General features: G+C 33.2%; 2 protein-coding genes across 5 annotated transcripts in view; both read left to right on the plus strand.

The window, feature by feature from the left end:
- The first annotated feature begins 15 nt into the window (after positions 1-15).
- LOC105336016 (serine--tRNA ligase, cytoplasmic) lies at positions 16-11,716 on the plus strand. The gene is made up of 11 exons (XM_034450245.2): positions 16-244; positions 1,810-1,880; positions 3,379-3,462; positions 6,151-6,309; positions 6,698-6,838; positions 7,311-7,466; positions 7,962-8,183; positions 8,573-8,702; positions 9,382-9,539; positions 9,895-10,024; positions 10,975-11,716. The coding sequence occupies exons 1-11, from the start codon at positions 109-111 to the stop codon at positions 11,115-11,117; spliced, it is 1,530 nt and encodes a 509-aa protein (XP_034306136.2). The 5' UTR covers positions 16-108; the 3' UTR covers positions 11,118-11,716.
- A 1,149-nt stretch (positions 11,717-12,865) lies between these two features.
- LOC105336881 (uncharacterized) overlaps positions 12,866-19,036 on the plus strand; it is a 133,930-nt gene continuing 127,759 nt past the window's right edge. For 2 of the 4 annotated variants that reach the window (XM_034450235.2, XM_034450239.2), the window contains exon 1: positions 12,874-13,031. The gene's annotated coding sequence lies outside the window, so the exon portion shown is untranslated. Of the gene's footprint in view, positions 13,032-19,036 lie in introns of all 4 variants that reach the window. The other 2 variants (XM_066082506.1, XM_066082505.1) reach the window with 2 other exon arrangements.

Genomic DNA, 19,036 nt, shown 5'->3' on the forward strand with positions numbered 1-19,036 from the left:
ATGTTATGATTTCAGACATTACGCATGCGTATTTCGCACTTCCTCTCCACGTTGAGATAGTGGACACCGGCGAAAGTTTGGACGTTTCAGGGAATACAAGAAGCAAATATGGTGTTAGATATCGAACTATTTAGAGCAGATAAAGGGGGAAACCCCGACAAAATCAAGGAGAACCAGGCCAAACGATTCAAAGACGTGACCCTGGTGGATAAAGTAGTAGAAAATGACACGCAATGGAGGAAAAGTAAGTTACTGGTCTGGGACAAAGTACACAGTGCTGGCTGTCAGTATTTTGACACATAGAACTTCTTGTCCAGTTCAGTAGTGTAAAATAGAATATGATACCGATACAGATTGTGTATTTATTCTTAAAAATAGTAAAAATTTGTTTTTGGTTTATTTTGATGATGCAATATTTGGGTGATGCAACTGCCTTGACATATCGAGTAGAATAGATCTAATGTTAGTTTCATTTCTGCCTGTTGTAATAATTTCATTTTTTGTCTAGTTCATAGTTCATCTTTTCAATTTCATTCAGGTGAAGTCTTGTATTTGTGGTTTGGGACTTCATTATGGCGCACATAGTATGATTTAGCATGTGAAATAAAAGTAGTGTTTTGGTCTGGTCAAATGTTTTGATTTCTAGTTCCTGGGTAATTTTGATGTGTAAATGTTTATTTTGGAAAAATATCAAGAGAATATATCGTTCTAATTATATTGTATTTCAAATAATCAATGAAAATAAATATTTGTTGATAAAATTTAATGTTAATCAAAATATGTTTTTTCGAAGGACAATTCCTGTTTTCGTTCTCATCATCTCTGAATCTGTTATCCGTGTCCACGTTCGGAACTGAAAATACTAACATGTATTTATTTATTTTAAAGAGAGTACCTTTGAAACAGTGGTATTTTCTGTGTTTTAAGTTAAAGTTCGCTACATCAGGACTATATAATACCTTTAAACCTATATGCCTATAAATTGCATGTATTAATCATATGTTGATCATTTTGTTTGAATATCTTCATAGCTCAGTTTAAGTATCGGGCTTGCCAATCGCAGATCCTTAGTTCAATTTTGCCTAATGTTTTTGTTCATGCATATTTTTTCTGCATGAAAGAAATTTTAGAAAATCATCCCCCCCCCCAAAAAAAAATTGCATTTTTTTGTTCCTCTTTGACTTATACATATTTTATGAGTCATATAACCCATCATAATCAAGTCATTTTTCTGCCAATATAAAAAAATAATAATAAGGTACATAGTGAGCCACCTTTAATCAATGGTGGCGAGATCTGAAATATTTTTTTTAAACAGATTATTAATTATTTTATTTTGCCTCATCAATTAGTGTGAGAGGGATGGGTTCTATATTTAAACTTAGCCCTTATAAACTACATGATAGATATGACTTCACCTGTACCCTTGAGGCATGTAGATTTACATAAAGTTTTAAATGTGTAAGGCCCCGAAGGATGGTTGTGGCCAAAGAATAGGAAGTAGCTGAAAAAAGAACTAAAATTCTATCTAAGCTAGAATTCACTCAGGGGTCTCCCTTTGAAGATGGTTTATTAAATATTTTTTTTTTTATAAATCTTTTAATAAATTCCAGTTAAAACATTCTCATCAGAGAAAGTCTTGTCACAAAATAAAGATTGGAGCTGTACATGTGGGGGGAGGTTTTCTTTAAAGTATTTCCTTTAATTTTAATAAGTCTATAAAGTCTGTATTTTCATGGAATATAAAAAAAAATCTAAGAGATCAGAATTTCTTGAATATAAATAAAAAATGAACAATTCTACTTCCAGAAAGGTTTAGAGCTGACCTGCTGAACAAACAGAAGAATCTCTGTAGCAAAGTGATAGGAGAGAAGATGAAGGTGGGTATTTGTATTGACGCTGATAAACACTGATGGGAAATCCTTAGAATAGTAGTATACATCATACATGCAGGGTTGTCTCTAAAAATTGAAAAAGAAAAAAGAAATTAAGAAGTAAAAGGGGGGTCTTGTTTATAGTTACATTGTGTTTAAAATGCAATAAAAGCCGGGTAATTAACGAGGCTGAGTACAGATTGAGTACGCACGCTTTCGTGCAGCGTTTCATTTGTACTAGTACGTCATCTTTTTGCTTCGTTGACGCCATGGCGTGATAGTTTTAACTGCAGATATTCAGCGAAATTTGTTGAAAACAGCTCGTTTGATGTGTAAAATTGACATTATATTGTGGATTAAACATAAATGTCTCGAAGTAAGCTATATTTGGGCTCGGGTAGAAAACGTGAAGAGAGTTCAGCAAGCTTAGCCCTCTGTCATGTTTTCTTAACCGACCTAGATATAGCTTAATTCATTTATTTCAAGACAGTAACCATGTATTTTATATTAATGACCCTTAACATGTGATGTTATATATTTATTTATTAATTAAATATGTCTGAATGTTTTAATAATACTATTAAGATCACCATTTCCGCCTTTGTCAAATAAAAAATAGCCATTATCTGACAAATTTGGGAAATTTGGCATACAAAAAACAATTTTGATAAGACTCCTGGAACAAACCATGAGGTAAAAGTTTTTTTTTTATTTGACCATTTGATGCCTTTTAGCAATAACTTTAATATGTAGAACAGAAAAAGAAATCCCAATGGCAGAATTTTTTATAAAAAAATGTAAAAAATGTGCAAAATTGATACATTTCAAGCAAAATCCCATAGGGTCCTATGTTAAAAATTAACAAACTTTGAGATGACCTCTTAGACAAACGGTGTGGTAAATATCAAATATCTTATTTTTTATCTTAAAATAATAATTATATCAGTAGAAATTCATGTAAAAAATTTCATTTAAAAATCTAGGGCAGAACAAATTAACAAATTAGACCCGGCCTCATTAAGGCATTTTAGGTGGGGAAAGGTGGGGAATTCCCCCCCCCCGTTAACATGTACAATTGTAATTTCTATTATGCCTAATGCATGTCATCTTTTTGAAAACTGATTTAATAATCATTTTATCTGATTATTGTAAATAACAGTTATAAAATATAATGCAAAAAAAAATTCATACTGCATTATTGTTTTCTGTAACACATTTCACTGCCAGTTTGAAGTAAGAAGTTTCTATTTATAGAAAATGAATTTTAATGTTATTTCTATTTTGGGAAGTAGCTGTCATCTCGGAGACAAGTTAACAACAATTTATGCTTTGAATTAAAGTCATCTAGTCTAAGAGTTGCACTCTAACTAATGGCAATTTCTAAACAAAATTCCACAATGTAATTCCACCATCAAATATTTCTTGCATTGTATAGACTTACTAGCCATGTTTTAAGACTTATGTCAGTTAAAGTTTGAATAGATTTCCTTTTGTTTTTCTTCAGGCAAAGGAGCCTGCAGGAGAAGACAAAACCGTGCCAGACAGTATCAAAAGCAACCTAGAGGAGTTCACCAAGGAACAAATTCAGGTTTGTAGTGAAGGAGATGTGTCAATCACAATGGGACATTCAGAGAAATGGTGAATTGGGAAGTAAGGTTGGGCGGCGGGGGGGGGGGGGGGGGGGGGGGGGGGGGGTCATGACCCTGAAACCTCCCATAATTCCTCCCACATTTTGCCAGAATCCACTATAGCATCAATTGCAATCTAGCAACATTGACTGCAATAAAAAATAAAAAGAGAGTTTATGTTTGTATTTTATTACTTCATGTTGTAGAAATTATGAATATCTAAGTACTATAGTGAAATTTATCTGATCTATAATTGACTCTTCATAAAGTCACATTTATGGCATCATACAAGTTGCTGTCCTTTAAAAAAAGGACTACAATACGTGGATCATTTGCATGTGTTTCCAACGAAAACGTGAAAGCCTTAAGATTATCAGAGATTCCACCGACTCTAGCCCTCTGGTGGCAGGGGATAGTTTTTTTGGTCGAGGAAATGTGAGGCAGATAGTGCTCGTATATGAGATTTAATTTTTCAGTGGGTTTTTAAATTTGCTAAAATTGGTTTGCATGCAGGGGACACATGGTCCCGACTCTTGAGAATTTTTAAACATTTCAGAATAAAGTACAACTTACATATAGCACTATAAAGAATAGCCAGGGACGGTCTCAAAATTTTCTGAAAAATTGCCCTTTTTTCACATTTTCACGGGTCCAGAACCACGCTCCAGTCCCGAGCAACTGCCATTAACTACCATAGGATTGGTAGCTTAATGTATACCCATGCAAATAATCACCAATTGATGGGGGGTCAATCACCTTCTTTTCGAGTGACATTTCGTGTTCTGAACCCACCCTACTTTTCAAGCACAAAACCGAAAGTGAAAATTTGGCCACAGTTTCGCATTTTCATTCCATATCTGATGAAAAGTGCTACCAGTATTAAAGTGTCATATATCAATGAAATTGACATGAGCTCCTTCTACACAAAATGAATGCAATAAATATTTTACCAATTTATACCCCTCAAATAACCAGCCAAACCCCAGGTTCTCCCTTTATTTCAAAACCCCAGGTTCTCCCTTTATTTCAAAATTTTGACCGGGTCTTTCCTTCGAAACTATCCCCTGCCACCTCTGCTTTTAATCACTAAATTAATTTGTACGTTGTATTACGTATAACGTATACATGTACATGTATGTATAGCCCTGACTTTTTATCTCAGAATTTAAAGGATTCATACTTTTAAAATAATTATGATCTATCTATGAATGAAGTTTGCATGTATAGTATCAGGCATTCGGTGAATTCTACTATTTGCGCACACATTACGATTCGCACTACTTTGTTAACTATGCAGTGACAGCTTTGTGTAGATTAAAAATTTCATATTTTGATGCATTTTTCTTGAGATTAAAACTTTTATACAGTGACATAATTATTCAATCATACTTAAATGCTTAAAAAAATTTAATCGGGAAGTTCTCTAGCCTCGCCTACTATAAAAGTAAAGTTAATTTACATGTGTATTTGGAAAACAACAAAACATTGCAAATTATGCTATTTGATGCATGTTGTAGTTTCAGCATAACATTAACTTATTTCATAATTATATACTGATAGTTCATATCACATGCCAATCGTTTCTTTAAAAGGAATACTTTGTTTCTGTACTGTTTACCGACAACTTTACAGCGCCTTTGAACTTATGTGTGCATTTAGCACGGAATTCCGATCCCGATTCAGATAAACGTGTGCTAGCCTGGTTCCCTGAGCTACCCATTATGCACAGGAACCAATTTTCCCCATAGCATCCGGTTTAACCTCGCTTAAATATTTTCTGCGTGGACCTCAGGGTCCACGCAAAAATGTTTCTTTAGCATTGTTTACATTGTCGTCATACTAAATGACCTGACAGATCTAGGTCTAAGGTCAACTTCTTTTAAAAAATTTAAGGTCATACATCAAGCTTCAAGATAAATTGTAATTGCCACAAATGTATTAGTTTAAAGTTTACATGCTATTAATAGTTTGCGTCAATTTTGAATGACGGGGAAAATGCATGTGTTTGATTACTTACAACCTTTAAGCTGTTAATTAAAATGCCCAATTCGATCACGTAATAAAGATATCAAATTTGAAACAATAAAAAATATTTATTTTCCTGCCAGGAAAGTAATGCCTCCTCATGAATATCAATTTAATCTATCATGTGATATCGACAGCTAAATTTAGACCATATCATACAAAACTTGGTGGAGTGTTAACACCTTCATAATTGTTATACCGGTAGTTTCACGAAGGAAATGATAAAACATTTTTCAGTTTAGTAATTTAATTGGTCCTATATAGGAGTTTGAACAAAAGAAAACAAAAATACAAGCGTGTGAGCATGTATATACATGTACTTTTGGGTCCCTTAATTAAACAATGACGTACGTAGGCCAATGTCTTTTCCCCTATGGGCTATTTTCGGTAGGAATTATAAAAATAAACACCTGAGAAATTCTTGTATCTTTGTAACGACATGGAATTTACCATTGTAATTTTTAGATCAAATTGATTTTTATAAGTGAACAAACACATGTGTTTTAACTGTCATTAAAACTTAACGCAAATTATAGTGTGTATAACCTTAAGTTGGCTACTGTTCAAAATGACCAGACTCCAAGACTCATTATTTTTATTGAATTTTTATTTTTTGAAATTAGGCGCTGACAGTTGTACAGATAAAAGAAACCAAAAGTATGATTGATGAACAGATGAAAATTAATGACACTGAGTTAATCAAGCATGAACAGGAAAGGAACGAAGCCCTGAAAGAAGTCAGCAACCACCTGCATGAGAGCTGTATCATCAGCAACGACGAGGTACACAGAGGGTTGATTCTTGAGGAAAAATGATAGCGTAGACATTGATGTTTACTTGGTGCTCTTCATATGATGGGAATAGATCCAATATTTCCTGTCCAGTGATAATTGGTGCAGTGACGAAAGTGTTGATTTTGTTAAATTCAAAATTCTTGATTATCGGTGCTTATAGAGCTTTTTTGAAAAAATATTGTTAAATTGTGTACTTTGGCTTATATACAGTTCAACATGTTACAGAAACCACAGTTAAATCAATAAAAAGTATTTTTCAGCTCTATTTCCTTATCTTAAAAAAATAGAGTCTATAAAACTTATTGGATTTAAATCTAAATCCTTGTGCTTTGCTATAACACTGATTTACTGCATGTAACTGTTTTCTTTTGTTCAGGATGAGAATGGCATTGAGAGAACGTTCGGGGACTGCGAGTCCCGAAAAAAATACTCACACGTGGACTTAGTGGTGATGGTGGATGGAGTGGACAATGACCGGGGGTCAGTGGTGGCTGGGGGCAGGGGATACTATCTCAAGGTCAGTGTTTCATTTAAAGATGCCTTTAGACGCTGTGTTTTACATGTAGAAATAATGGATATTTAAACAATAAAATGCATTCTTTGGTGATTCATTCACCAATGATATGAAGGTAGCAACGTTGCAGAAATAATACATAACATAACCCGGGTTATGTTATTTTTTCTGCAATGACCGCTACCATCATAACTTGCATGAATCATCAAAAAAGCATTCTACATGTATTGTTTATTTTAACATCTTTCTTTTAACTAATTGATAAGTCTCCCGTTAGATCTGAGTCTAACATCATCATGATATTTTCATGCAATTCGTGATTTCTCTTAGGCCACTGTAGGTTTCAACCAATCGATAAATTGGGCATATAGATTTCAGTCTGGCTGTTTCTATGAATTTCCTCCAAGTTTCCATAAGAAATAGAGGAAATGATACTTGGTAGATGTAAATATATATAAATGATTTTATTTAATAGGGTCCATTGGTCTTCTTGGAGCAAGCTCTGATTAATCTCGCCATGCAGTCTCTGTACACCAAGGGTTATGTCCCTTTGTACACGCCGTTCTTCATGAGGAAGGAGGTCATGCAGGAAGTTGCTCAGCTGTCGCAGTTTGATGATGAACTATACAAGGTGGGCATTTATGTGTTCTCCTTTGTTCTGCTATTGGTGAATGAGATTTATTAATAAGAAATAAATGAAAAGACACAAATGAATTATTTCATACTTTTAACATTTGTATCTGTCAGTCATGTGTTGTATTTCACATACTGGTATCTCAAAAAAGTAGAAGGTACCTTGGATGCCAGGAAAAGGTGTTTTACTGCCTTGCCATGATAGCATTATTACTATCACTTGAGCTTGTTTGTCATTATTAAACTTTCATCATGAATCCACCTTTTCTTATTTTCTTTGTGTCTGAGTGCATTGTCAATTGTGTATGTTGAGGTACCATCTATAAATTGTATTTAGTATACATATTGATTCCATGGTTGTTAAATAAATACATGATTAAAAAAAATAAAACTGCATTGATTACATAATAATCAAAAGAGTAAAATTATATTTAGTAAATAATTACATTTAATACCTAATTACATTTATTACACAATTACCTGTTCATTACAGGTCATAGGAAAAGGCAGTGAGAAGGCCGATGAGAACTCAGTGGATGAGAAGTATTTGATCGCAACCTCTGAGCAGCCAATCGCTGCCTTCCACCGTGACGAATGGGTCCCGACCGACGACCTTCCCATTAAGTACCTGGGCTACTCCACCTGTTTCAGACAGGAAGTGGGCTCGCACGGAAGGGACACCAGGGGAATCTTCAGGGTCCACCAGTTTGAAAAGGTTTAAAATTTACTCAGTTGAAAAAAATCTCAGATTGACAAGATTTTTAAAAATTGAATATGATATTGATAAAAATGCTTGTAGACCTGCTTTAATGCTGTAAAAAAAGAAGGTAAAAAATTGGTTGGTCAATTATGGAGGCAACCAAATTTTGATCAGGATTAGTGAAGATTGATGTGTACTCAAGGTAGAAAAAAATGATTGCCATATAAATGTACTGTTGTAATTATGTTGAACAAGATAGAATTTTTTCCACATTACATACATGTAAATATTGCATTGTAAAAAAAAAATACTGAGCATAAAAGTAAGATATCTACTAAAACTCAACTTTTGAACCAATTTGAAAAAACCCAGATTTGATATTAGTCATGAATTGTGTTTCCCAGATAGAGCAGTTTGTCCTGACCTCACCTTTTGAGAACAAGTCGTGGGAAATGTTTGACGAGATGATCAACAATGCAGAGGAATTCAACAAACTTCTAGGCATTCCATACCGAATAGTAAACATTGTATCGGGTAAGAGTTCACAGAAGTTTAGCTTTTGTTTGGCTGCATTTTGTGAAATACTGAACCAGAATTTACAGTGGCAGTGAAAAAAGAGCTTGCATGCTATTTTCACAGGAGAAAAAATTTGCTGGTTACTTGATTTGATTTGAACATATTTTTATTGTACAAAAATACAATTGGGATTGGGCACAAGTTCCATAACTTAGACCGCCCTCTCCCACAGTGACCGCTGGTTACTTGCCTGTTAATATTTTTTTTGGCGTGGTTGATTAAGAAAATTTGTTACGCAATGAGATAAAAAAAACCAAGGGTTTTCAGTGTAGAAGATGTTATAAATTCGAAAGGGCTGGGTGGGCATGGCTATTTTTAGACTATTGATCTCCGTAAGAAGATGACCTCTGTATAAAAATGATGGAAAGACTTGAACTAAAATACATAACATGAATTTTTCTTTACCTAGTTAATACATGTTATTTTATGAAGGTTTAAAAAATCATTTTAAGGCTAATCTAGTGGCTGATTTATTGACTATCTAGCCTCCTCAGTAGAAAAACAAAAATTTGTTTTGCATGTAAAGGAATATACTGAGTTGAAAAGAAAAAAAGGAAATTTGATAAGCAGTCAAAAAATGTACTGAAGTGAAAAATAAAGTGCATGATTGTAAATATTACTGATTGGTACCTTTCAGGGGCCCTGAATAACGCGGCTTCTAAGAAGCTGGATCTGGAGGCGTGGTTCCCGGCATCTGGAGCGTTCCGGGAACTGGTCTCATGTTCCAACTGCCTGGATTACCAGGCTCGCAGACTCAAAGTCCGGTACGGACAGACCAAAAAGATGAATCAAGAGGTCAGTGTGTAAACTTTATATTTAAAGAACATATAACTTGTTCAGTTGAGTCCCTCCCTCAATCAGTTTTTGTTTTTGTTTTATCTTTTTACTGAAAACATTTATTTTAATGAAAGGTTAGGTAATCATGATGAAACTTTGCAGTAAGTTTCATTTTTGGCTTTTTTTTTTGCCATTGATTTTTGTTTCAGTCTCGCTGTACTATAATGTTTGATGGTTAATTTGAATACACAATTTTATGAAATCTCCAATATACATTTATTTGAAATTGTGCTCTAAGAAATCTAAGAAATCATTCTTCTGTTTCAAATATTAAAGTTAAATGTATGACTTAACAGTTGTATTATTTACACAGGCGGACTACGTACACATGCTGAATGCCACCATGTGTGCGACCACCAGGACGATATGTGCCATTCTGGAGAACTACCAGGTAGAGGACGGGGTCATTGTACCGGAGGCCCTCAGGAAATACATGCCACCAGGTGAGAGAGAGAGAGAGAAAGAGAGAGAGAGAGAGAGAGAGAGATTTATTTAATAATAAAAATGAAAAGCAAAAAATATGAACTACATGTACATTATCAGTTTTTGAGCCATTCTTATAGAAAAGTACATTTATTTTTCTATTATCTTAGAATAAAACCTCTCTGTCCTTTTTCAAAGTGTATTTAACTTTAATAGAATCATTCATTATTAGAAGTGTGGGATAGTAAAATTCCACCAAGGGGACAAAATTCAAGATTGTGGACGAGGCTTTGCCAGGTCCTAGACAGTGAATCTTGGCCCCAATGTGGAATTTCACTATCCCACATGAGTATATAATGAATTATTATTTTTCTTGCATTATTTTTACATTAAAACCTGGTTTGTGACAACTTTCTGTTACGACAATCAAAAGATTACTTTCATTTCATCCCTCTGTGTGCTTCAAATAGTGCAAGTCAAAATGAGAGCATACAACATTTTTTTCAATAAAAATATGATGAATTGAAATTTAGCAAAACAGTCACTTAATGGATAATCTCAATCCATCATTTTGCATTTCTCTACAGCAGACAACGTTAGTTTACGTTTTAAAGCGCCGTAGTAATACACAGTGTAAGACAGAAAAATCTCACACTGGACAAACCAATCTCACACCGATGATAATGCGAGAATAAAAAGTCTCAAAACTGTCAAAGATTTGAGAACGTGATAACTTAATGTTTTTTTAAAGACACTTTTAATGTCATTAGTAAAACATTGTCTTATTTTGGAAAATGATAATTAAATGTTAATGCGGGACTCTTTTAAATATCATTAGACTAAGTACAAGCATTTTCCAAGTTAGGGAATATGATAACTTAATCAAACTGTAGGAAAGATAACTTAATGCTACTTAGAAAAAATGATTACATAGTTGAATGTCTAACATTGTGTATTGAATTTCCTGCAGGATATAACGAGAAACTGCCCTTTGTGAAGCCAGCTCCTATTGACCAAGAGGAGAGTAAGAAATCAAAGAAACATAAAGACGCTCAGAAAAAGAAAAACAAGAATGTCGCGGAGGGCGTGGAGAAAATGGATCTAAACAAGTGATTGTGCTAACGAGGACTAATTTATTATTCTCTTAACGATGTCTGTGATGATTTTGTGCAGTCAATATTGATGCAGTACATGTATGTGTAACATTGTTTCGTTGTACACTCGACTCATTTGAATGATCTATATCGTCGGATCAATGTACACATTACGTTACCAAATCATGGGAATTATTTCTGGACCTTTTTTTCTTAGATCATGAAAATGCAAATTTTTTTATTTCCATATACATTTTACATCATGTCTCTGAGTGCAATGAGAGATATGAGTTAAAAGAGAAAGATATTCTTTTATGAATTGCTTATGAAGACAAAATTAAGATAACTTTTAAATATGGAAAAGAATTTAGATTTGAGAGAAAAATGCTCTTATGTATCTTGTGTGCTCTTATTATAAAACAAAGAAAGGTTTTTGGGATATATTAGTATACAAAGTAAATGTGCATTATATTTATAATGTTTAAATCGCCAAGTGCTTTTTTATGTTCATTCTGTCTGTTTTGTTTTTGATGAAGATGAAACTGTCTACCATTTCTCCACTTTGTGGAATATAGATTGTTCAGTTTGTGGATAAATGAAATAAAACTTGAAAACTTGTTTCATGTGTTGATTTCTCTACCATATGTATTTCAGCATGATTGATTATATGTATAAGCCCTCGAAAAAAGAGAAGAAAAAAAATCTAAAAGGTGACATGGAGAGAAAAAAATTATTTGTACATGTATTTACTTCATGCAAACACTGGTCTATTGTTTGATGACCCTTTTGACTCATACTGCAATCTTGCTACAACAGATTGAAGCTAGCAACACACCATGAATCATTGATGCATGGCAAGGATGCATCTGTTGATTGTAGATTGTTCTCGCTCAGGTGAATGAGTCGATGAAATTCGATCAATGCAAGAGTCTACACTATTGTAGGATCTCTTTTTAAATGATGATTTTGGGGAGGGGGGTGTACTTCCTAAATACACATGACTTGAATTATTTAAAAGTGATGTTTTGAGATTTCTTTTTTTTTTAATACAAAAACCTGACCGAATTTATGGCCACTAAAATATGACTCTGATGTATGGTCACCCCTATAATTAATTGAGTCATTCAATCAAATCATATAATAATACTTTTGTGGATAGTAACGGGGGGGGGGGGGGGTGTCTTAATTTTCCATACATACTGCAGGCTTGTAGCATCCTTATTCAAAGCGGACGGGTCAGTAAAAAGTGGACGGACAAAGCGGTGTCTTCATTTTTTTTTCTATAATATGAAAAAGGTAATTTTTTCCTGAAAAGTGGATACTAGTAGGTCCCCTATCCCCATTGCAACTTTTCCCAGACAGTACACATTTGTCATTTGCATTAGATTTGATTCCGTTTCAAAGGATGACAAGCAACCGCTTAGCTGTAAATCTGAAGAGTCTGCCACTGTTAATATTAACTATGCAAACCTCAACTGATAATTTAAATGTTTTGCGAAACTTTGCTTCATCTTTTGTTGAAAAATGAACAAATATATAACATGAGGCATGAAAATCCCGGCTAACCGCCCGTCACGCACATTCTCTCTCTCTCTCTCTCTCTCTCTCTCTCTCTGAATTTTAAAGCAAAAGGATACTTTTCGCAACGCAAAAAACCGGTTTTTTTGTGTTTGTATCTCCTTGCCTTTAAACAGCTTGACAATGGTTGAAGAAATCTGATTCCCTCTCATTATTGATTCAACTGACTGTAGCGTATACTACACAACACTTGGGGGTTTAAAACACACGTGGATTATGCAATATACCCACCCGACCTCGTTTGTGTGCACTCTGCATGGACCAAATAAATTAAACCAACACCTACAGCACAACTAGGGCAGTAGTATAGTAACACTTCCTGAATATGGTTGCTCGCCTCTTGACCAAAATATAGGTAAGGACTTTTCTTTATTCTAAATTATTGAGTCAAGATGTATGACATAAATGCTTTTACGTGATAATCAAGAAAAGGAAGTAGCTTTAAAACGAATGTATCGAAAGCAGCAGGTGTATATACATGTATATTTACGAAGGCACGGTATATATATATACATTTATCAGATACATGTATATCGATACAGTCTGTGATTTACCTGCGTATGTATGTATGTTGACAGAGTTCTAGCAATTTACATGTCTACCGAAGTAAGGAGAATATTATTGCAGGGACATTTTTAAATATGTATCTTAGTAACTCGAAACTAATTCGTAGAAGTACATCTATGTCATTCTATAATTATAACAAAACATGCATGCCAGTAGGTTTACATATTTAAATGTAACCCCCCCCCCCCCCCCCATAAAAATGTTTTAAATAAGTATTTAGTATATATAGCTTGAATACAAACATGCAGTCATACAATTTTGTCATGGATTCTTCACACAGTGGTATTGATATTGAAAGATCACTCTAAAATATATGTATTCCCATATTACTTTCTCTTGTTTATATACTGGTACTCTAGCAAACATCCAAATGTACATATACTAAAGTTACTAAGTTTTTGCCCGACTGATTACGTTTATTGTATATGCCAGCTATACGACCGACCTCGACAGAGTTTTGACCTTTCAGGATTTTTATTGAAAATTTAATTTAATTTAAAAGGCATGAAAATAAGAAGGCCAATGTGAATTTAAATCATGAATTAATTACGCTTTATCTACGTTTATAATCAGATATTTAAAAAAAAAAATCGTCTGGTATGTTCGCCCTATGAAATAATTTGACACTTGTATGAAGTATGAATCAATTGATATCAAAATGTCCAGCGTTTTTTTTTTTTTTTGAGTACTCGCAATAAAAATCTTTTTGTATTACCACAATCTTTTCAATTTGTTTTTGGAAGCTTTTGACAAGATTTGATTGAAGAAGTTAATACTTAAAGAGTAAGAAATATCTTCTCAAATGTCACTCGCTTAAATATAGTCGACAACGTTTTTTTTAACAGTGGCTAATGAATAACTTGTAGACTGAATTTTCCTGTCAAAGGAAAATGTTCTGGGGCTTCAAATACTTGAGTATCTAATACAAATGTTTACAACAGCATTAAGATATTATTTTTTTTTTTATAGAATGCAACTTTTAATTGCAGAAATGCTGATACCAAACTCTGTCAAACTTACATTTTATTACGACATATGTGTCATAAATACCCTCGATCGTGTATGTGCTTTCAAAGGTGAGGTTTAAAAATGCACGTGCATGTATTTTACATATATACGTATAAAATTACAGAATATCTGTGGCAGATTTTAAAATTTGACACACAAAGTAGGAGCGTTTTTTTAGATCAAATTTTGAGATATGTAATGGTAGTTCTGTACGATCGATTAAAAAAAATATCTCGTGACTCTTAAATTTGAAAAACCTGCGGATTAATCATTTTGACCTTGCCAATAAAAAGATATTATAAAAAAGAAAGATTTCTGCTATAGGGATCAGGTCCCATCGTCACCAACTTTCTTCAAGTCTTTACTCAGCCTCAAGCCCGAGTACTGACTTCAAATTTATGCACTTTCCATACTTTTCCGTGAAGGATTTGAGTTAAGGACTTCAGTTGAGTGATTTGAAAATGCTGGCGACGAGGCCAGTCTGATTAAAACCACCTCATTCTCATTACACTCGTCTGCAGGTGCACGGTGAAAGGGGGGTGGTTTTAATCAGACTGACTATAATATATAGCTAAGGGCCACCTTGATTTTTTATTTTTTTGATTGATTTCTATGGAACGCCTCAACTGCCTTATGTAGATAATCTTCATAATATGATGATACTTCAACATTACATGCTGATACTTTAACATTACATGATGGTACTTTAACATTACGTGCTGATACTTCAACATTACATGCTGATACTTTAACATTACATGATGGTACTTTAACATTACATGCTAATACTTCAACATTACATGCTGATACTTTAACATTACATGATGGTATTTTAACATTACGTGCTGATACTTCAACATTACATGCTGATACTTTAACATTACATGATGGTACTTTAACATTACATGCTGATACTTCAACATTACATGCTGATACTTTAACATTACATGCTAATACTTCATTATATAATGGTACTTCACTTATATAATGGTTCTTCACTATGCGGTAGTTCTAAAAATAGGGTTAGGGAAGTGTCGCCTAGGGAACGAAATACGCTAAAACTCAGAACACGTGGATGCCTGTAAAGTTTTTAACACTGGGCTGTTTCTCTGTTTCAGAGATTGGTCAGGTTGGACTAAGGTCCACTAAAACTAGTTTTGATCGAGATACTCAACAAATGCTACTATTTGAATAAGTGTTGTCTTTTAAATGGGTCATTTTAAATTTTAAAGAATGGCTGCATTGTGAGTTCATTGGGGCTCAGCGCATAAAAATCAGGGGGTACCAAAAGTCCTTCAGGAAATTTTGGTCTAAAAATGTGCATTCAGAACCCAATCTTTTGGCGCTTAGTCAGAGCAAACAGCTAATTAAAAAAAAAAAGCAGCACCTAAACAAATACTTCTGTCATTCATGTTACATGTAGATTCCTGGAGATCCACGTGAAAGAGTGGGCAATGAAAGCACTGATTTATTCAACAGTACAGTTACTGTTAAAATCAGATTCAACAGCAATGCAATGCTTTATCCTTTGCATGATCTTATAAGTTGCATGTGTGGTTGTCGTTTGCCTAAATACATTGCACCAAAACAAATCGTATTTTTCGACAATATTTTTATTCAGTAGAGATCCTCTCTCATCAGCTGTAATGTATTGTGTACTTCTTCAGTTCCAGCTTTTTTTTTTTTAATTTTGTTTATTTTTGTTTACACATAAATCCACATACACACATAATCCAGACATATTTCATACATTTCAAGATTCTACATATTGTAATATCTTATTAATCTAAAGGAAATAGATTATCCATGTAGTGTGAAAACGTGTTTTCTTGCAAAAAAAAAAAAAAATTATATATATATATATATATATATATATATATATATATATATATATATATATATATATATATATATATATATATATATATATAAAATAGCAGTAAATGGAAAGAGAAAAAAGGAGATATTGAAGAAAAAAAATACAATAGAAAAGGGGGTACATGTATATTTGTTCACAAGTCAATATAATTAAAAAAAAAGAGAATAGTTTAAGCAATCACATATGTCATAAAACTTGTTATAATTTCTCACAAATTGTTTGCCAGTGGTTTTCATAATCTGAGTATCTACAGTTTTTCAATAACCTATATTTTTCAAGCAGAATCCTGTTTTTTTATTATTTGTAGTTCCAGCTTTTTGACAATATCCAAACTAGTCTCAGTGGACCTTAGTCCTATATGATCAATCTCTGAAACAGAGAAACAGCCCAATGTTAAAACTTCCCTATTTTTAGAACCACCGCATAGTGAAGTACCATCATATAATGAAATATCAGCATGTAATGTTGAACTATCAGCACGTAATGTTAAAGTACCATCATGTAATGTTAAAGTATCAGCATGTAATGTTAAAGTATCAGCACGTAATGTTAAAGTACCATCACGTAATGTTAAAGTATCATCACGTAATGTTGAAGTATCAGCATGTAATGTTAAAGTACCATCATGTAATGTTGAAGTATCAGCACGTAATGTTAAAGTACCATCATGTAATGTTAAAGTATCATCATATTATGAAGATTACCTACATAAGGCAGTTGAGGCGTTCCATAGATTTCATTTAGCCACTTGTACTGAGCTAAGCAACGTTCCTCCAAAAAAAAAAAACCCTGATACAACTCGTGCTTTACAATTGGTTAGATACCCATACACAATTTCTGGCCTAAAGTTATGACATTTTTATTTCATTCTTTTATCATGAGAAAACCAATCAAAGTACTGAAGAACTGACGAGAGTTGATTTTGTCGATGTTTATTTTATTTTTAAAATCAATGATATGTTATTTTGCATGACAAGTACATGTAGTTTCTAATTTGTATTTGAATTACGCACATTTTTATAACATGAATTTTTGGACTTTTTCGACAAGAATGTCGAGAAACTTCCCATATGAATCATCTTAAATAATGTTTAAAAATAAAATTAATTCAATCAAACTATGTATCAGTAATAGAAATATTTCTCGAAAATTGTATGGATCCAAGCAATATTGAACTCTATAGTCTCGTTCAACCAAACGCTCGGCTGACACCGTAAATCTAGATCTCCGACAAGCAAGGGAGACTCTCTGCTTGTCGGATATTTACGGAGACAGCCGAGCGTCGAGTTGAACGAGACTATATTGAACTCTGGCGTAGGAATACATACGACTACAAAAAATATCTAAATTGTTCGTACCATTTAAAATCTGACTATTTTCAAGCTATTTATAAATAAGTTTCCTTGAAAAACAATGCTTTAGCATACATTACATCGAATTTATCAATTATGTTCAAGAACTAAGTCTTGTCAGCAGCGATGATTTGTGATGAGGTCCAAACACTGTTTCACTTTCGGTTTGTCTGAGTAACTGCATAGGAGAGTTGATTAAAATCAACTCCCAAAAAGCAAATATTTTATATTCTTACATTTTCACCGAGTCCTTTTAACAATATAACTTGTATATTTAAGTATATTAAAATGGAACTAGTAAATCTGATAAAGCTGTGATACACTCGACGTGTCCATCTTAGTTGATGATGTCGTGGAAACATTAATTTTATGTATTGATTGATTGATTGTTGTTTTGCAACAGATGCAGGAGAACTTGGGCAATGAACGGTTAAAAATGGCCTCACTTTTATACAACAAAAACGAGGGGTACTATGTACACACTTTTTATATATCTACTAGTATACAAAAACTCATTTTAAGAGGCCAGAGGCAAGAACAACATTAGTACCAACTATATATACATGTAATGTAAACATATAATGGCGAACACAAATCTCTATCTGGATTAAACGTCGTTGTTCACGTACGTAACACTAGCAATCGCAACTTCTCGGGACGTTCCTGCAAGCGGTGATATAACCTCGATGTGTCTTTCCGAGATCAACCGTAAAAGTCCGAGAAGCTGCGATTGGTGTTTCTAGCTTTCTCTGATCTACGCTACAGCGCCATCACTTATAAATGTTATTTTACATTAATGAAACATTAATTTTACAAAGTTTATACCGTAGAATGACATTAAGGACACACGAGACGTTCCTCAATTTTAAATAATTTTCATTGATATTTTATTCCTTATTTATGAACATTTAAACCTGTTAATTAAACCTGTTTATTACCAAAAATTCAGAGTATATTACCAGGCTCGTTTCGGAGCCAGAATATTTCAAAGAACTATATATGATTTTAGTCAAATTTGGCCCCCAAAATTTGTCATTTTTAAAATGATTCAGGTACATAAATTTGTTGTGTTATTTTATAAAAGAGTTGACATGAAATATGTTTTTCACCTATTTATTTGATTTAAATGCACTCACTGGCAGTATATGACGCCAGGAGTGACGCTAATTTTATAATTCAATCAAAATCAACCAAAAATTGACATTTTTCTAAACTTTTTTTCAAATGGGAAATATAGAGCGACTCTTTGAACAAGAACGAACTTTTTGTCACTTATAAGTATTGGAAAGATACATCCTTGGTGAAAATATTTCGTTTGTTCAAGTAGTCGCTCAATGTTTCCTTAGAGAAAAACTGCCTGAAAACAAGCCATTTTATGCTAAAATGAAAAAAATGGCGGGAAAAGGTAAACTTTATGATGTCATATTTTTAAATTGTGGGCACTAAAATCAAAATGAAAATTATGAAAAAACTTCAAATGTATATTTGTACAAATTAGAATTATATTACATTAAACTATAATTAAAAAATTATTATGAAATTAGGAAGTGGAAA

The sequence above is a fragment of the Magallana gigas genome, chromosome 4 (assembly GCF_963853765.1).
Source record: "Magallana gigas chromosome 4, xbMagGiga1.1, whole genome shotgun sequence".
Lineage (NCBI taxonomy): Eukaryota > Metazoa > Mollusca > Bivalvia > Ostreida > Ostreidae > Magallana > Magallana gigas.

What these genes read in the sequence shown, in the direction of transcription:
- LOC105336016 (XM_034450245.2), top strand. Translation starts at nt 109, where the DNA reads ATGGTGTTAGATATCGAACTATTTAGAGCAGATAAAGGGGGAAACCCC. An exon ending in GCAGGGGATACTATCTCAAG is followed by an intron (nt 6,839 to 7,310) that starts GTCAGTGTTTCA and finishes TTTATTTAATAG; the next exon opens with GGTCCATTGGTCTTCTTGGA. An exon ending in CCAAAAAGATGAATCAAGAG is followed by an intron (nt 9,540 to 9,894) that starts GTCAGTGTGTAA and finishes TTATTTACACAG; the next exon opens with GCGGACTACGTACACATGCT.